At 38.9% G+C, this 19,647-nt stretch overlaps 2 protein-coding genes across 7 annotated transcripts in view; one reads left to right on the forward strand and one right to left on the reverse strand.

The window, feature by feature from the left end:
* Positions 1-19,049, reverse strand: part of tmem198ab (transmembrane protein 198ab) — a 52,966-nt gene extending 33,917 nt beyond the window's left edge. Inside the window, exons 1-3 of one of the 3 annotated variants that reach the window (XM_066663175.1) lie at positions 18,980-19,049; positions 18,509-18,617; positions 2,774-2,823 (exon numbers count right to left, since the gene is read on the reverse strand). The gene's annotated coding sequence lies outside the window, so the exon portion shown is untranslated. Of the gene's footprint in view, positions 1-1,312; positions 1,367-2,773; positions 2,824-4,160; positions 4,239-18,508; positions 18,618-18,979 lie in introns of those variants that run through there. The other 2 variants (XM_066663174.1, XM_066663178.1) reach the window with 2 other exon arrangements.
* cryba2a (crystallin, beta A2a) lies at positions 711-15,663 on the forward strand. 4 transcript variants are annotated; one of them, XM_066663181.1, is made up of 5 exons: positions 711-814; positions 12,990-13,176; positions 13,794-13,935; positions 14,469-14,611; positions 15,102-15,663. In XM_066663181.1, the coding sequence occupies exons 2-5, from the start codon at positions 13,013-13,015 to the stop codon at positions 15,247-15,249; spliced, it is 597 nt and encodes a 198-aa protein (XP_066519278.1). In that variant the 5' UTR covers positions 711-814; positions 12,990-13,012; the 3' UTR covers positions 15,250-15,663. The 4 variants fall into 4 exon arrangements, with proteins under 4 accessions (XP_066519278.1, XP_066519279.1, XP_066519277.1 ...); XM_066663182.1 differs by lacking the exon at positions 711-814 and adding an exon at positions 3,583-3,623; XM_066663180.1 differs by lacking the exon at positions 711-814 and adding an exon at positions 3,600-3,698.
* Positions 19,050-19,647: the final 598 nt, after the last annotated feature.

The following is a 19,647-nucleotide window of genomic DNA, read 5'->3' on the forward strand; positions in this document are numbered from 1 at the left end:
TGTCCGGGAATGGGTGTACTTTAAAATATATCAATGCACTATTTATAAGGGATATCTTGGACAAACAGTAATATAAAATATTATACATTTTCACTCTCTGCAAAGCAGACAAAATACTAACAATTAGTATGTTCTGTTGTGACAGGCCCATGTTTGTTAAATCAGAGAGCATGACTCAGTACAGTTACAACTACACTACTGCCCCACAGTGGCTGGAAAATATAGAACACTAGATTCACTAAATGAATAATAATAAGTTCAATTTATATAACGACTTTCACTATGAAAACATGAATGCATATTTAACAAATGAATATTTAGTCTAGTAGTTAAAGATACAATAAATATAATACATTTAAATCCTGCAGGAGTTTAACACTTCTGAGAGTAATGATGAGAAAATTTGATTCTATTTCAACTTATCAATTCACAATTGTTCACAGCGGTGGTGATAAGAGCCAGATATTCTAAGATCTCAAAGAAACTAACAAAGTCATTTGATCAAAATATTCTAAATTTGTCGTCTGAGGCCTGATGAATTTTGGCTGTGATTATTTTACCTATGGATTCTTCTAAACAATTCTCACAGAGAAATTAATTAATTCATTCATTCATTATCTGTAACCACTTATCCAGTTCAGGGTCACAGTGGGTCCGGAGCCTACCCGGAATCACTGGGCGCAAGGCAGGAACACTTCCTGGAGGAGGCACCACAGGGCTACACGCACACACACACACCTACGTACACCTTTAAGTCACCAATCGACCTACCAATGTGTTTTTGGACCGTGGGAGGAAACTGGAGCACCCGGAGGTATGATTTGAGAATTTATGGAAATGTATTAGAATTAATAGGAAATATTGGATAATTTAAAGGAACTATATCATACACTGTCATCAATGTACCATTTTTATTTTTGTCAACAGCAGACCTTAAGGCATAACAATACAAATAATAACTATGACACCTGTGATGTCATAGTTCATGCACATGGCATTCTTTCTATTAAATAAAACGACAAAGTATAAAATCACTAAACTAATGGTCTTCAAAATGTTAAATAAATAATAAGTATTAATTCTTGGTTACAGACACCAGTTGAGGCAGAAAATATAGGTAGCTAGCCTGGGTAAGCTAACCTCTTGCTAGCCTGCTAGCCTTGGTAAACTAGTCTCTTAAAAGAAATTGCTCATTGAGCTTTTCTGATTTACCAGATTGCAAGCAACTGTAAGATTACACCTTGATTTAATACTTGCTAAAATGTTTGAGTGGTATTACTGTCAATAAAAATATGAACCTCATCAAACGTACCTGACTTTAGGTAGTGCTCTGGTCCAAATGTGTGCTTTCAGTTGGTGAGTGTCGGGTTTCTACAAATCATCTGGACATATGCTTTACATGTGATGGAAAAATGAACAGTGCAGGGGTTGTGGTTTCATTAGCCCTTCAGTGTGTAATGTGCCACATGCCTGGGATTGAGGATCCGCTTTGCTATTCAACTGTTTTGGAATCATATCTAAATATTTTAGCCAAGATATTGCTTCAGTACATTTTTTACCAACAATATGTAAGTTTCTCACATTTAGCTTTAAATATTCCCATTTTATTCCATTAATTCCCACAGTAAATTTCCCAACTTTGAAATTTCCTGGAATTTTGCAACCCTACTTTGAGATAACCCACGCGGACACAGGGAGAACACACCAAGCTCCTCACACACAGTCACCTGGAGCAGGACATGAACCCACAACCTCCAGGTTCCTGGAGCCGTGTGAACGTGACACTACTTGCTGTGCCATCGTGCCACCAAAGTGGACGTTTGTACATCTAATATTTTTTCTAAAATGAAGGGTATTTATAGGGTGTCCTCCTTTGCTGCTATAAAAGTGTCTACTCTTCTGGGAAGCCTTTTGAGTAGATTGTGGGGCATTACTGTCCCTCTATCTTACTCTCAGATTTGAGCATGTCTGTGGCTCTCCACGGTGTCCAATTTTATTTCCTGCTTTTCTATGGTGATAATAACCAACTAAACATCTGCATACAGAATTGCTCAGCTTTTGCTTTGCTATTTGCTATTATACCTATAGCAACAATGACATATGTAAGGTAAAAAAAAAGGACACTGGAAAGAAACTGACAATATTGTGGCTATATTGCCAAAAAATGTTGGTATATCATTCTGTGAATAAGAAAAACTAAGAAAACCTGGCAGAAAAACTAAGAAAACCTGCAAGGCCATACAAGCCATCTCAGAATCTGCAGAAGAGAAACAGGTTTTGAAAAACTGGTAGACTGCCCCTTTAATTTATGGACTCTCTCTCTCTACCATGCACCTGGTGATCACAAGGTGGTGCTTTTGTCAAACATATTTGTGTAATGTCTGAATCAGGAAAGGGAGACATTTGCAAGCTTCATGTAAATAGTGTGTAAATGAGGTATATATGAACCAATTCCCTTCCCCCTTCTGAAGAGAACTATCACTTATCCTCACTGTAGATGGTATTAGATTGGTCACTGGGAGTGTCATAACACTGATAAGCGTTGGGGAAGCTTTTGCATCGAACAATCAGCCATGGAAGTCTCATCAGTCGTTTGTTTTTCCACAGCCTGCCTGTATTTGGGGAAAACCCAGCTCCTGACCTGAGAGTATGTACTAATAAACTTGTATTGGCAGCTAAAAGATGTGTTTAAAGCAAGAACATTGATTGGATCTAGATCCAAAGGCTTTACCTAAAACACATACACATATATAATTACATATACATCACTGACCTGGTAGCCATGAGGAAACACTTGCTAGTCATCTCTGCCAAGGTTGTGCACTATAAATGAGACAAATACATAGAAATCAAAAAACATAGCAGGTGGAAGAATCTCAAACCTCTCTGTATGCCTTACTGCAATCAAATACAGCATCTCTCTCCTGTCATCAGTTATACTCATAAAAAACTCAACCTTGTTCATCAGAATTAAATATTTAGTTGTTTCCGAGAAAATAAAATCCCCTAATAGCTTAAACGCAGCTTTGATGTAACTACAGATTTCCTTCATTCACTACCTGCAGATCTAGCAATGTGGAATTTGTCCAAGATTTTATCCTTACTTATTCCCCTGCTGTTCACCTCCAGTGAAATAAAAAGAACTGCCCTGCAAGCTGAAGGACTGGTTACTTATGTATATGATGTAAGAAATTCTGGCTGTCTAAATTGAAGAATTGATTCTGGCTCCAAAATATCTATATAATTCACACACACACACACACATTTATGCTGAAAAAGTAGCAGCCAGCCACTTTGAATATTTTGGCAGGTAGCTAGTGTATAACTGATAAGACAATGTTTATAACTGACTGTGGGGGAGTGATTTACATCTTTTCAGGCAGTTTTTGTGTGAATTTCCTGTAATCCTTTGAACAACAGAATGCCATATCAATTCAAATAGTTATAAATAAATGTTATTGTTAAATAAATATAATTATTATTAAGTAAATAAATACAATAATTATAAAAAAAATCTTTTATCCATTTATTTGCTCTTTTTGAACCGATTTTAAAATTATCCAAAATACGGGTATCAGCAAAACCTGCCTGGGTTTTACTTGTTATCGGACCGGAAGGGAAATGTGAGTTATCGCACATCAATAATGCTTAGTCGTGCTTATTTTGCATGATAAACGCAACAGCAACATGTTATCAAGGTTAGTTTCACCAGAGGGGGTCTTCATAATAATAGTACCTGCACTAATCAATATCAAAATTATCATTTGGAATTCCGTCACTAGTCGTTTCAGTAGCTAACCTACTATAAAGCTATAAAGTGAGTATGAATTTCAGCCTTTGATAAAGTTAAATAAGCTGCTTTGTATTCGATATCTTAATGCAACACAAGAGGGCAGATCTTTTTTATTTTATGACCTAGAGTTTGCTAGCAATAGGGAGTACGCAGCAATTTGGGACGAAGCCCTCGTTAGCATAACGGCTGATTAGGCTTTCATTCTGACCTGAAGCTACATTCGCTAGCTTTATGGCTTGTTTGCCTCTCATGAACCACTTGCTTTAATGCTCTCAACAAAATGTGTCCATTATCTTTCGTGTATCCTATCCCCGGAGACGGTTTTTTATTCACACAAGGGATTCAGTTTAAGGTATAAATTGCTCACTTGTCTTGTCGGTACCAATTTTGGTTTAAAAACAACCAACCAATGATGTGGCGTTATTTGCATTACAGGTAGCCGGAGTTGAACCCAAATAGAATCAATTACATGTTGAATTTGAGAGTCGGCTCACAAGCTTTAGATTCGATTCCACATATTTCCATATTTTTAATCCAGATTTATGATTATCCAAAATTGATTGGATTTTACTTTAAATCAAGTGGAAAATAAAGTAAAATGAGAAAAAAAGAGACAATGAAAAAACATCCAGTGTTGTAACATCAACAAATTATTTTGTCCCTGAAGAAGAGAAATTAAGTTATAAACTATTATCACAAATGTTACTGCCACCCCTTGTAATGAGTGAATTGTAGCTGAAGTGTATGGTGTGTGGAGTGATGGAGACAATTTGGCCTAAAACACTCATAAGGATGAGTAATTTTGTAAAACCTGAACTAATCATCCAAAAGCATTACCAACATAATAATGTTCTCATGACTGTGTGTCAAATCCTCACATTAGTTGTTATCTACTGGAAAAAAGGAATGATAGTCAAGTGTACACAATCTTTTGACCATATAGGCCAAAATGTTTCAAGATTACCAGTCAAATAATAGCTTTGAACTTTATTATTTATCCGTGGAATTGATTCTAAGAATTGAATCCCAATAGTTGGAATCAGAATTGGAGTCGACTCCAACCGCTTTACGAGTACAAAATCAAATGGTCTCCACCCTTTTTGAACCATAAGGCTCCGCCCATTCAACCTGAACAACGACCTTTAGAGAGGGATTCTCGCCAGCTAATGGAAAGTTAAAGGGGTGGTGAGTGTTTGTCGACTATAAAAACCCAGAGTTTGCTGAGCTGGCTCACTTTCTTTACCTGGTCGGATGGAGGACAGCCATCAGTCACTCAGGAACTACAAGATAGTTGCCTACAGCTGGAAGGATAGGTAAATGTTTCCTAATTATTTAAAAAATGAAAGGAAGGCTTTTTAATACACCTGTTACTATACAGGTTATTAGAGCTTTTTATGTCTTTCACACAGTGCTCAGTTTGAATTGTAAAGTCACCTTTATTTCTTTTTACAGGACTTTGAATGGAAAATGGTGCCTACACTGGAGCAAAGGAACAGGTGTTTTTGCATTTGGTGTTCATCACCTGTACTTGCTTGACGTTGAGCCACGCGCACAATACATGAGGATTCAGTTTTGTTCGTTCGGCTCGCGTTACGCAAGTGCAGACTTTCATCAGTCTCAGGACCCCCCAGGGACCCCATCTGGAAGACTTTAGTTAAATTGGAGCTAGTGCCACAGAAGGATATTCTTCACCATTTGAGGCAATGCATTGGATCTTTTATGGTAGATCTGGAAAGTTTCACCAGAGAAAGCCCAGCAGTATTAGGAGCCAGGCCAGTATGTGGCTTACGTAGCTTGATGTGTTTTATCATCAGTAGACTTAAAATTTGGCTTCCTATGTTATCAGACTTATGCTTGAGTTTGAGTGTCCCAAGAAATTCTAAAACAAAAAGACATAGTGTTTTCACTTTTCTGACTTCATCTCACAAGTTTGATTAGTAGCAGATGAGGATATTAAACACTAAACCGTGCAGTAGGCACTGCTTAATCTGTAGATCCTACTATACTCCTGAGAAAGATATCATGGCTGTTGTGTCTTTTATAGTACTTTATGTAAGTTACAGTAATACCATATTTTTTTTTTGTTGATCGTTGTGTCCAAAATGTAAAAGTCAGTGTTTTGGTATAGTGTCTATCAACAGAACTAATAAAATAAAATAATAAAATATAAAAATGTCTTCCATGTCCTTCTCACCATTCTGCTTTACCTGATGCAAATTGTTTTCCCAAAAAAATCTGCTACTAAGCCCAATCTAAAGGAGAATTCCACCCATCTTTCAAAATAAAAAAAAATAGTCTGATGTGAAATACTTGGTTGTAGGGATATTTTTTTACCGAATTGTCAGTAGGAACTGATTTAAAATGTGTAGAGTATCCCATAGTCATTTTGTTTTTTGTTCAGAATCATCAGTGAACCTTCACATTTTCTTAGTTTCTACTGATAATATGGATAATTATATAATACCTTTTGCTCTCCTGCATGTTTTATCTCTTGCTGAATTAAAAAAAAACATTTAAGTAATTTTAAAATCTGAAACATCATAAAATGATGAAAATAATCTTTTAAATTCGATGCCTGGTTCAACAATGACCTATAATAACACGGCCTTTTTAACTTTAGGAAAGTGTTAAATATTCGAATGCAAATGCATCATAGATGTTCATCTGCAGGTGTTGTGTGTGCCAGCTCCGCAAGTCAAGATCAGTGAGTGCACAGGCCTAGCGCTGCCATAGCAACGCTAAAATCAGAGTCAGGTTGGTGGGCTCATGGAGACTAATGTGTAAACGGCACTAATAGGCTGAAGGGTAAACTATTAACTACTGAAGTCCAGCCTAAGGAACTTTTTTCCCATCAGCAGGACCATCTGCCCTTAGCATTTAGAGCAGGACTCCTGAGTGCTCCGTAACCATGGAGCCCATATCTCTGAAGTCAAATGGATTCAAATAAATCACCATTCAGTGCACAATGCACACACAAACACACCTGTTCACTTTCTCAATCCACCTTTATGGCCTATTATTAGGTTCCATGTCATCCTCCACATATTTACCCATTTCCCCAATCCTGACTGATCATATCATGCCATGAGCATTTATATATATATATATATATATATATATATATATATTTCAAGCCCCTGACCCCAAGAACCTAGAGATGTGTGACAACAACACTTCCTGTAGCTATACTGAGCTGCCAACTATTGCCATAAAACATTCAAATATTCACCCATGTATCACACATTATGTGCTATAACAGATATTCCTTTACAGGTTATATATACCTAATGCTCAGAATATATGTATTACCCGCCTATAATGTCTATGTATAAAGTCAACCTTAATGAGTCTTACCCAAGGACACATTGGTATAACAACAACATAAACCATAATTTCTTTGTATTGTGTTGTGATTCTATGCAAATGTCCACTTAAAGCAGCCTTCATTTTCATGACATCATAATTTTACTGGGTTTCCAAACACAAAACACTCAAAATACACAGAAGCCACAGGCCCAGCATCATAAATAATCCACAATCCACTTTGCCAGAAAGCAGAAATGTCATTGTTTGGAGCAGATGTTTAATTTCCATGCCTTTTATTAGATCAGAAGTTTGCTCAATGATGCCTCTTCAGCCCAAGGCCATCGATTGTAACTAAAGTGGCTCTGGGGGCCATGTGTTTTGCTAAAAGACCTCAACTAATGACATATGTACACCGTGTTCGTCCACATCACTCTCGTGCACAAGGGCTAGTGAAATATACGGCCCCGGTGACCGGGCTCTGGGTGAACCTGAGGTCAGTTCAGTATATGAACGGGTCAATTTAAAGAGACATTCAGATTTAGATGTACATTAACAGCTGCCGAGGTCTGAGGCTGGTCTCTCTCTCTCTCTCTCTCTCTCTCTTTCTCACTTTCTCTCTTTTCTTTTTTTTCACACATGCTCAGTCCTGGATTAGTTGCCATGGAAATGGTGCAGGTAATTTCCCGCTCCACTCACTATTCAAACGGCCGGCGATTTACAGGTGGATGAGGGACATTAATGGAACATATGGTGATGGTTTGTTTTTTAATGTTTGTCATTATAAACAAGTGTTGAACAAGAGACCTGCTGAATCGCTGATTTATTTATTTATTTTACAATTTCATTGTAATTTTCAAGAGACATCATTTTTTACCAGCTTAAGACTGCATGGTATAAATATAGGGATAGTAAAGGATGCTTGAGAAAGGTCTGAAGGCTTATGTGCACTGGCTCTAAACATAAGGAGATATATTAAAACATATGAAAAAAGGTAATGTTGATGAATGTAAAATAAATAAATAAACAAAACTTAAGCCTTAAATTGTTATAGAAATATAGTCATATAATTTTTTTGTACGTAGTTGTAATATTGTGTGCACTACACTGAAGCTCTTGTGCCTGTGTAGTTTGCATGTCAGATGGAATCTCCCTATGGCATGCAAATAAGAATATTTGGCAGTGAAATGGGTGTAACTGTTGTGTGTGTGTGTGTGTGTGTTAAATTACTCTAAGCCCACAGCTGTGGGGAATCGTGTACAGAGCGAAGGACGGCTAAGTTGTGGTCAGCACTGAAGATGTGCGTCATACAGACCACATCAACTTCTCCATGTTTCTGACAACACAAGGATGTAAATGTGGGGTTTGTGTTTTCTGTGTGTGTGTGTGTGTGTGTGTGTGTGTGTGTGTGTGTGTGTGTGTGTGTGTGTGTCTGTGTGTGTCTAAAACAGAATTTATTTGGCTTCATTAAGCTACACTAGGTTCCTCGTTGTGGCAGACCACATTATTTTTGAAATGAGCCTACTGCCTATTATAAAAACACATAACACATATATAATTATTATATATTCACAGTTGTGTATATCCACAAGTGTATTTATTTCTAGTTGCACAATATATGTTTGTGTTCTTTGCATCTTACTAAACACTTAAAGTGCATCCACTCTGAACCCATTGTTCGCTGGTATCATCATCACAAAGGAAGAGAATGATATGAAAAGAGGTGCTCTGTAGCAGCTGGCTACCACGCTCAATGCCAGGAGTCAGCCAGAGGGGTATAAACCCCAGAGGGTATAAATACACAGTGGAGCTCATTAACTGTGTTCTCTGGAGTGACTGAACATGATCAAATAACTTTGGAATGAATTGGAGTGGCATTTTCTTATTCAGAAATTATCATCCAATATTAGGTCCTGACCTCACTGGGGTTTTTGTGAATTAATGCTATCAAAATCCTCAGAGATTTGGTGTAAGGCCTTGATGGAAGAGTACAGACTGCTGCTGGTGAATCACTGGGGGTGGGGGGTCCATATTAGTATTTAGTTTTTATTAAAATGCTGCATGAGCCTGTTTCTACAAACATATGGCCATATTGTGCAGCAAGAGTGCTGTATTAATAAAGTAGTCAAGGCCTTTGTGCAGCTGTTATGAGGCTGGTTATCAGAGTGAGAGAGAGAGAGAGAGAGAGAGAGAGAGAGGGACTGGACAGAGAAAACCAAATGACATCTATCACCATGGTAAAAATGGAGTTTCTAAACACCGCCCCAACACGCCCACGTGCACTCAAGCACACACACACCGCCACACACACACACACAGCAGCAGCAGCAGCAGCATGGTGTCCAGAAGACAAGAGGCGAGGGGGCAGATGTGTAAACATTAGCTGTTTGCTCTGTGTATGCTTTAAACACCAAGGCAGGTGATGATTTAGCCTCTGTCCAAGCAGCTGTTGCTGCAAGACCAAAACTGACTGAGTGTGTGTAATGATGCTGACTTCCTGTGGTAGGTATATTTTCTTAATGAGTGATGTGAATGAATGGTGGATAAAAAATATATAAAAAATTAAATATTAAAAAAACCCCAGAGGGTAAGGTTTTATGAATCATAATCAGCAGGTTACTAGTCCTGTCCTCCCCAACTACAGACCTACTTTGGATGGTTATCTGGTCCCTGTGTGTGTGTGTGTGTGTGTGTGTGTGTGTGTGTGTGTGTTTGTGCGCGCTTGATTTAAATGAACTCATTTCCCTATGAAATGAAAGCTAAAGTGAGTTGCTGATGTGATCTGACTTCCTCACAAACACTAGCAAAAAAAAATGATTAAATGATCAATGGATACTAATGAAATAAGGTTTGATGCAGTAAGCAAGAAGGGGACTCAAAACATGATACAGACCACATATGGAAATCAAGACACAAAAAAAAGCCATCATTTTTAGTCACAATGCCTGTTCAGGTGACAGGTGTCAGCAGTTTAAGCCCCACCTGTTCCTGCTAATGTTATACAGAGTATTTCAGTCTGGATTTCTTTTTTGAATGACATTCAGAGCGCAAGTCATTTTCATAGAGTCGCTGTCAAAAAAACAAAACAAAACGTTACAGGAGATGATAATAAGAGAAGAAAAAACAGCTCAAATTCTAAGAGACCTTTATGCAAAAAAATTTGTTAATTATTTGGATTATTTATTTATTTATTTTTTTGTCTACACTTCATGAATGTTCGCAGGATGTGTAAATGCCACTGGTGTTTTCAGATTCTGTCAAAAAATGAAAAGCACATTAATTAATTTACCCATGTTCTGTAATTAATGAATCCTAATCAGGGCTGTGGTGGGTCCAAACCAAACAAGAACACTGGATCGAACCAGGGCCCTGGAGCTGTGTGACAGCAACCTAACTACCTCACTTTTTTCAGTCTTAACATCAGAGACACAAAAACTAAATTTTTAAGCCTTGTGAATAAAGAGAAGGCTGGTAAATGGGCCTGTACAAATGGATTGATTCGTACTGTTTTGCAAGTAAAACCAGTAAACGAACAAGGGAAAAATATATAGGAAATAGTTAATGTGCCCTTTAAAAGCTAATTTAACGTTTTTCACTTTATATTGTCCTTGCCTTGTTTGCCTAAGGTTAACATCGTCTGTATGTCATCTAAACTGGTTGTAGTCATGTTCCTTCCCAGTCCCATTAAAAGAAACATAGTTTAGACTGAGGAATAAAATACTAACGCTCAATAAAGCGCTTTCTTTATAGACAATTTCATCAGTTGCAATTCTTACCGCTGCCTCTAGGTGTCAGCAGAGGACAAAAAAGTAATTCAAGCTGCGAGAAAAATGCTGTCGAAGCACCGTTTCAGATTTTTTAAGGGCCCATATAATGAAAAACATGTTTTCTCTCGCATGTTTTGAAATTAAAGACTTCATTTAGTATGTAAACAGTGCATGTTTCCATTCCATAAAATCACACTTAAGTATTTTAACGGCAATTGTACGTTAAAACCCAGGAGCTATTTGACAGCAACACTACCTGTTGTGCTTCTATTCCCCCAGTGCCTGCTCCAGAGCATCTCATTTGGAATAATGCCTTTCAGTAGTGCGATAGCCTTAAAGATATGTGCACCACTGAGGAACTGTTTCCACAATGGGTGCACCATGCATTTCTGAAATTACTTATTCAATTGTTTACAGTTTTCTGGAAATACAGTGCATGTCAATAATACCTGCTCTTTATATAATAAATAAAGTGTTTTAAAAATGGATCACGTGACCATCAGTGGCAATCAGGTCACCGTAACACAAAAGATAAAGGCCACAGTAGCCGACCTTTTGTTCAGGTCAATAACAATGACGCTACACTTTCCTGAAGTTCGGAGAGCATGCAGTTTTTGGAAACATTTGACCAGAGCATATGCTCCCACAGGAGATGCCATGATAAACTGCATATCTAACTGTGGACTAACGCTACATTTATATGCATGCTGCAAAGAACTAAAGGTGACTTACACATATTCTATATGTAAAAGAAGGAAAGACAGACACGTGAAGGATATTTTATGGGGAAAGAACTGAAGCTAACAGGTGTCATCCCAAGTATAAAAATCACTGTTTTACTTTTTTTCGGTTTTATTCTGTTGCTTTGCTTGAGATCCATCCATTCAAGGGAATCTAGGGAATCAGAATTGGAAGCTTTTATATTATGGGCGTACTTATCATTGCTTTACCACTCACCAACACTGAAAATCAATAGCAAAATACAGCGCTATTTGCTGTTCTATCATAGTTGACGTTTTTGTCAGAACTGTGTTTCTGGACCAAGTGGGAAATTGAGAGAGGAATGTGTTTGGGGGTGGGATTAGATGGAATGGGATAGGTGTGTGTGTGTGTGTGAGTGAGTATCTATATTGGGGTTGAGGGTGTTTTTCGATGAGTCAGAGCAATGAAGGCTGTGATGAACAATAACAGGACTTATGTTCTCTTTTGAACCGTGCTGCTGAGCAGGCAATCCTGCTGCACATTCTGCAGTAACCACTGTGACCATGGCTATATAAACCCCTTTTTTACTCAACGACCCTCGACATAGATCACATCACTCCCACTTCGGCACGTAAGTATGGAGCTCCTTCCACACGGCCCCAAAAAACTAAAGCATTCTCTTCAGGTGCCTGCATTCGGAGAGATGACCTTTAGGGAAAAGTCTATAATATTCTGCAATGACACAGTAATATGGAGTTCCTATGGGACAGAACAAATGGCCTGGATGGTTAACAATGCTAGGACATGGAGATCTTGCCTACCCTTGGATTTCTGAAAAAAGCATTTATAAAGTGTTTTTCTTTTTTTTTTGCCTAATGCCATTGTCAGTTCATCCATCTTAGGATTCAAGAACCCTCAATCAAGCCAAACCACCACTCAACAATCTAAAACACCCTTGGGTCTCTTTGACCTTTGTGGAGCAGTGTACACACTGTCAGCATGAGTTTTTCCAGTGGCTGTTGCTTAGGCTTAAGAGGCTTGACTGCAGTCAATTTTTTTTTTGAACCAGTATTGGAATACTCCTGTAATGTTCAACCTGCCATACTTGGTGCATATGGCTGATTACAACAGATTACCATCTGCAAAACTAATATAGCATTTACAATAGCTTCCAATCCCCCTCCTGAAGTACTTCCCTGCATATGGTGGTCTTCCCACCTCCAAAATACCCCATTAACCAATTAACAAGCCTTTAATTTAACAGTACCCTCCAGTGTTAAAATCAAGTCCAAGAGCTCTTCATTTCATGTATTTAAAATATAACAATATATAGAAGGTTTACAAACTTTCATATGCCAATTATTTAGTGGTAACATTACTGGGAGAATGCAGGTGGTCTTATATCTTCCCCCTCTTCTCTCCAGCTGGACAGAGCAGACAGGTGGCCATGATGAACCAGCAAGAGCAGATGGAGCAGCGGGGCCAGTTCAGGATCACCGTGTGGGAGGAGGAGAACTTCCAAGGCAAACGCTGTGAGTTCTTGCTGGAGTGTCCCAACATCCTGGATAGAGGCTTCCAGAAGATCCGCTCTATCAAAGTCGAGAACGGCCCGTGAGTGATTATGTTATGTGTGTTTACTGTTGCCTCTCTATGGAAAACTGGGTTAAATGGCGACTGTGCAAATACCAGCATAATTTAATTGTGTAAACCTGAACACGTGTAAATGTGATATATATATATATATATATATATATATATATATATATATATATATATATATATATATATATAAACGTGATATATATGTAACCGCTCATTCAGTTCAGGGTCGCGGTGGGCCCGGAGAACATCCAGAACCACTGGGCGTAAGGCAGGAATACATGGGCAGGAATAATGGGGCGCCAGTCCTTCACAGGGCTAATTAAATTATATTTTTTAAAACATTGTTTTGCATATAGGAACTTTTTGTTCCTATTGTTTTGCATATATATACACTTTCCTTGTGTGTGTTAGGTCAAAGGTACATGTGAAAACTAATACATGGGTACATGGGAAATCCCATGCTTCAAAGTGTAATAAAGGGTTAATCACATTAAAAATGGTGAATTCCTCTTGATTCAAGTACCGAAGTTTGTGAAACACTGACTAATTAGACATATACTCTCTCTCTCTCTCTCTCTCTCTCTCTCTCTCTCTCTCTCTCTCTCTCTCTGTCTCTCTGTCTCTAGCTGGGTGGGTTATGAGTATCCTGAGTTCCAGGGCCAGCAGTTTATCTTAGAGAAGGGAGATTATCCCCGTTATCAAGCTTGGAGTGGGAACAGCAGCTATCGCACTGAGCACCTGCTCTCCTTCAGACCAATCAAGTGTGCTGTAAGACCTACACTCCCTGTATATTCTCAATATGTTATTGTCTCGCTGTGTTGTTATTAAGGCAAAGTTAAAACATGAACATGTATAAACCCTACAGGTTACCACTAAATCAACAGGATGGCGAGTGCACTTATGTATAGTTGTATAAATATATTTGAAACCTCCTCCTTGCACTTCATTTGCTAACTTGTTGGAGCAAGGAATATAATTAACACAGGGCATTAACAAAATGTAGTTTGACCGGTGTTGCTGGCGTACATAATATGCAAAGGGGTCTATTTTTGTGAGAGAAATGTATTTGCTATTTCAATGACTGGCGGCAGAGGCCCTAATGGCAGCAGAGGCCCTAAATACCCCAGCACAGGCCCAAATTTAAACATAGTATACTTATGAGATTTGTAATCAGGGTCCACTAGTCAGACAATTAAATGGTTTCTGCTATTAGTTTTAATATGAATGCACTGCATAATGATAAACCTTTACAAGTAAAGCTTCTTATAGAATAAACTTCTGGTCTGTTGACCTTCCTACAGAACCACAGCGACAGTAAGGTGACCCTGTTTGAGTGTGAGGAGCTGCAGGGACGGAAGTTTGAGATATGTGATGACTACCCATCCCTTCAGGCCATGGGCTGGTGCAGTAAGGAGGTGCCCTCCCTGAAAGTGAACTCCGGAGCGTACGTAATAATGAAAAATAATGTTTAAAACACACACACACACTTACACACACACACACACACACACACACATACACACTTACACACACACACACACACACACTTACACACACACACATATATATATATATATATATATATATATATATATATATATATATATATATATATATATATATATATATATATATATATATATATGTTATTATTATTATTTTTAAGTAGGGTTAGAGTTAGTGTGAAGGGGTTGACAATCACTGCTATCATCTAGATGTCTGTGTAGTGTGTAGGGCACACAGAAGCTCATCTCCTATTGCAACCATTATGGAATATGCCTTTTTTCATTAAGGGAAAATCTGCTTAGACCCAGGACTCCTAATATGGGCATGACTACAGAATCATGACACCAATCCAGTGGGCTATAGAGGGCCTGTGTAAGCACTATTAAGACCACCCATGAATGACCCCACTGTTTTCCTTTTTTCTCCAGGTGGGTGGGCTACCAGTTCCCTGGCTACCGCGGGTACCAGTACATCTTCGAGAGGGACAGACGTCAGGGCGAGTTCAAAACCTATAACGAGTTCGGCACTCAAGCGCACACCAATCAGATCCAGTCTATCCGCCGCGTGCAGCACTAAGCTCGTTCCTCATTGGCTGTCCCGAACCCTTCTAACGTATTTGGACATCGTTGCAACAACAGTAAATAAGATATTAAACACCGAAGCCTGTGCTTGTCGCCGTTCCTTTGCTCAATAAAAACCTGCGTCAGGAAAAAAATAACGTTTTAACGCAGTCTCGAGCGCTTTTATTCTTTATTTTATTCTTTGAATTCCTTCTTATTTGTCCGAAAATATTAACTGAACACGATGAAAACAAACTGCAGAGTAGTGAAGTCGGTTATAACTTTCTGAGCCTTTGTATAAAAAAGAAGGCACGTTGTGAACAGTTTATGGAATGACCTTTTTTAAATTCGATCAAATATTTTATTTTCTTATGGTTAGAATCGGTGGAATTTTGTTCTAGTCTGATTTGTGTTTTATTTTCAATAAACAAGAGCATGAGACACTGCTGGTGGTGTGTTGTTGTGTAAGCATTTTCTGACATCTTCACACGGTCAGAGCCACATAGTCATGACGCTGAGGGGTGAAATTATTGTTGTGGTTATTTTAGCCATAATTTACTTCAGTTTGGAAAAGACTTAGTGAAGCCAGAGCCTAGTAAGGCATGGGAACAAGATAGCTAGCATTAGTTGTAGCCCTGTGAAGGACTGGCGCCCCCTCCAGGGTGTATTCCCGCCTTGCGCCCAATGATTCCAGGTAGACTCTGGCCCCACCGTGACCCTGAACTGCATAAGCGCTTACAGATAATGGATGGATGGATGAAAAATTTAATGGACACTTGGACAATAATGTTAGCAATGGCATTAGCAACAGTATATTCATTGCCTTAAAAAAAGTCTGTTTGAAAAACTGCACTGTTGTGTTGAGCTGCTTAACTACTGGATGTAATCTTGAATAATGTTTTGGTTGGAAGTTCTGGATGTGCAACCTCTGTCGGCTTGGTAAGGGGAAAATAACACAGTCATGCATTCCGGCACTCACTGAAACTATCTTCTGCACTTTTATTTTGAAATTATCTGGGGGTGAACTACATTTGCAGAGTTTATTGTTTACACAGTGTAGATTAAAATTCGTTTCATATTTATTAGCATAATTTGCTTTATTTTCCCATGGTAGCGAGTTCAATAACTATTTTGTAATCTTTTTTACAAGTATCAAAATGTAAATGAAAATGTGTCTGAATGCAGTCAAATCCTCACAGACATGTTCAAATATCGAGCATAAAGCCTTTCCAGAAGAGTAAAAGCTGTTACTGTAGCAATGTATGAGTCTCTAACCAGCTGTCCAAACACATTTGGTCCGTGTACAGTGTATTTACCGTGTGTGAGCCTCAGAAATAACTCTGGCGCGCCTTCTGCTGGCCGAAACGTGTAAAACATGGTCAGTTATACAGGTTTGTGTTCATAAAACTACAGCCTTCGGCTGTTCTCACGAACTGAAGTCTCACATTTCACAATACAGTGTTCATTACTGTGTTAAGAATGTGATGCTTCATATGAAACAGATTCATACAGATTCAACAAATGCGAAATCATTCCTCCACAAGGTGTCGCCAAATATCAATACGACTTCATTACAAATTACAAACGAGAACACCTTCGCACACAGAGGTCACACTGGGAACCTCGTTTTGTTCTGAAGTGTATAGAGTACTGTTTACAAAAGTACAAGCCCAAAGGTCAGAGACCACGCTTAAATACAATTTGTTCATTTTCCAAGAGACATTTTGAGAATATTAGAACAGGATCCAAGGTCCACCGACAAAAAATAAAATAAAAAAATCCACAGGTTTTTCTGTGCACTGTGAGTAAATAGTTTAAAGCTATGATCTGAAAAGATGTGTAGGAGCAAAAAAAATAGAATGGCAAAGAAGACACTGCTGATGTTCTCAGAACAATGGATTGGCACCAGAGCCTAGACCTAACCCAGAGACATTAAATACACAAAACACTCATTAATTCATTCATTCAACCATCCATCCATCCTTTAACTCATTCCATTCATCAGTTCATCTTAAAAGTGTCATGAGCCTGAGGAAACCCACACAGACACATTCATTCATTATCTGTAAGCGCTTATCCAGTTCAGGGTCACGGTGGGTCCAGAGCCTACCTGGAATCATTGGGCACAAGGCAGGAATACACCCTTGAGGGGGCGCCAGTCCTTCACAGGGCAACACACATTCACTCACACAATTTTGAGTCGCCAATCCACCTACCAAAGTATGTTTTTGGACTGTGGGAGGAAACCGGAGCACCCGGAGGAAACCCACGTAGACACAGGGAGAACACACCAACTCCTCACAGACAGTCACCCGGAGCGGGAATCGAACCCACAACCTCCAGGTCCCTGGAGCTGTGTGACTGCGACACTACCTGCTGCACCACCATTGAGATAATTTTGAAAAATGCTTAAGCTTTTCTCGTCTCAACGTCTAGTGTAAAGCCTTCTCAGAAAATGCTGGATGAGAAGGTGTCAGAGTACTTTTGAACTGGTTGTGTGTTTGTGTTTGTGTGTGTGTGTCAGTGAGTGTGTGTGTCCCCATGAGCTGTTCTGTGAATGAACAAGAGGTTCAACACCACCGACCATTAATACATCTGCTCTCCCAGCTGTAGAGATAAAGCTAATTATACCAGTTATTACACAATCCCATTCAACAGGAGCAGTTTAATCAAGCATATATAAACAAACACATGGACTGTTCCCTTTATGACAGGATATTTCTTTTGTGGTTGTTCCTTTTTCGTTGTTCCTGTACTTTCCTTCTGAGGCTCAGAGTCTCTACATGTTCTGTTCTGTACCTTTTTTTGTCTCTATGTTCTGAGCCAGACGTCTCCCCTCAGCTTCCCCCTATTTTGCTTGTCCTCCTCCTCCCTTTCTCCCTCCCTGCTGCCAGCATTTCTCTCTCCCTCTATCTCTCTCTAGTGCCACCACTTGCTGCCATGGCAACACACTGCCAACAGTTCTCAACAGAAGGCTGAGGCAGAGATGGCGTGATACTAATCCTTCGCCCCTGCCGTAACTCCATCTTCCTGTCACTCTGTCATACCTGCCAAAGCTACGGACCACTGTTGCATTTCCCCTGTGAATAAATAAATATACTGTGTATACTGTATATCCGAACATTTTTGTAGGCACCACTTATAGTAAACGAATTGAACTACTTCAAAGGAACACTAAATAAGATTCTGTATTTTTTGCCCCTGGGCGCCCCCTACAGTTGCTGAGTGTAATTCACTTTTTCAACACTGTCCTGAAATCAAAGTGGGGTTCCTACCCTCCTCCAGTTGTTACGTAATGCAGTTTCCGCAGTGCTGCACCCGGAGCAAACCCATGCAGACACAGGGAGAATACATCAAACTGCAGCTGTATGACAGCGATGCTATCTGTGGAAAAAAAAAAGTAAAATCGTGTCAATTTTGCACCAAAACCTCGTCCACATTCCTCTGACATACACATGGGGTTCCCTGAAAATGTTCGTGAATTTTGTAGATCATTTCTGCTACTAGTTTAATACGACAATGTCTAACTTTAAAACGAGCATTTTCATGACATGACATTTTACTGTTTACAGTTCTGCTGGGTAGTGTTTTATGGTCTTACATTTATTTTTGGAGAGCAGGAAACGTCTGAATTTTGATTTAATGGTGTAATATGTATTTTTGTTTTTTTTATATTGTTTTAAGTAGCTATAACCTAAATATTTTTCTAAACGTTAATTATCTCGTCTGTTGTGCGGCTAACTTACTTTTAAATAGGTACGAAGGTCAGTTACCGTATTGAACTGGTTCTGTTAGGTTCTCAAGCTTTTAGAAAAACGCGGATCATTATGGGAAATGTAGTTCCCGTTGTGAATTTGCGCGGCGTTTCCGGTAGTTCTGCAAACCGGGATAATATTGTTTAATTTTTTTTTTTTTTTTTTTTTTTTTACCGTGAATTTAGTGTGGCACAGCAACATTTTATGACAACCGTGCCTCAGTGAGCAGATGTTTGTATTTAGTAGTTTACATAGATTCATCTGTAGAGAAAATGTGGATTTTGTAGCTGCTGTTTCAGGGGTTGTTTATGACTGATATGTAGAGTCTTACCCTGTTGGTACGTTGAGGCCCAGTTCTTGTGATTGATGTTCTGTTTACATGAATGAATGCCTGAAAATGCTGAGGAGGATCTCAACCACCTCAGGTGGAGATTATATGATAATATCTCCCAGCACCAAGGCTTTATTCATGATTGGAAGAAAACACATGAATATTCATGAGCGTCAGGATAGTGATGGGATGGTGTTAGAGGTTCCTGATAAACAGGAGAGAAGCAAGGTACCAGATGTAAGAGGCAAGGCTTTCCTGAACAAGGTATAAGAGCTTATACGTCCAAAAGGCAATGAGACACCACTGTCCATTGTGTTCAACATACATT

This window comes from Hoplias malabaricus, chromosome 3, assembly GCF_029633855.1.
Source record: "Hoplias malabaricus isolate fHopMal1 chromosome 3, fHopMal1.hap1, whole genome shotgun sequence".
Lineage (NCBI taxonomy): Eukaryota > Metazoa > Chordata > Actinopteri > Characiformes > Erythrinidae > Hoplias > Hoplias malabaricus.

Coding starts and splice junctions, on each gene's coding strand:
- cryba2a (XM_066663180.1), top strand. CDS start 3,668: ATGATAAACGCAACAGCAACATGTTATCAAG. Junction 3,699..12,989: donor AACAGCAACATGTTATCAAG/GTTAGTTTCACC, acceptor TCTTCTCTCCAG/CTGGACAGAGCAGACAGGTG. Junction 14,612..15,101: donor CTGAAAGTGAACTCCGGAGC/GTACGTAATAAT, acceptor TTTTTTCTCCAG/GTGGGTGGGCTACCAGTTCC.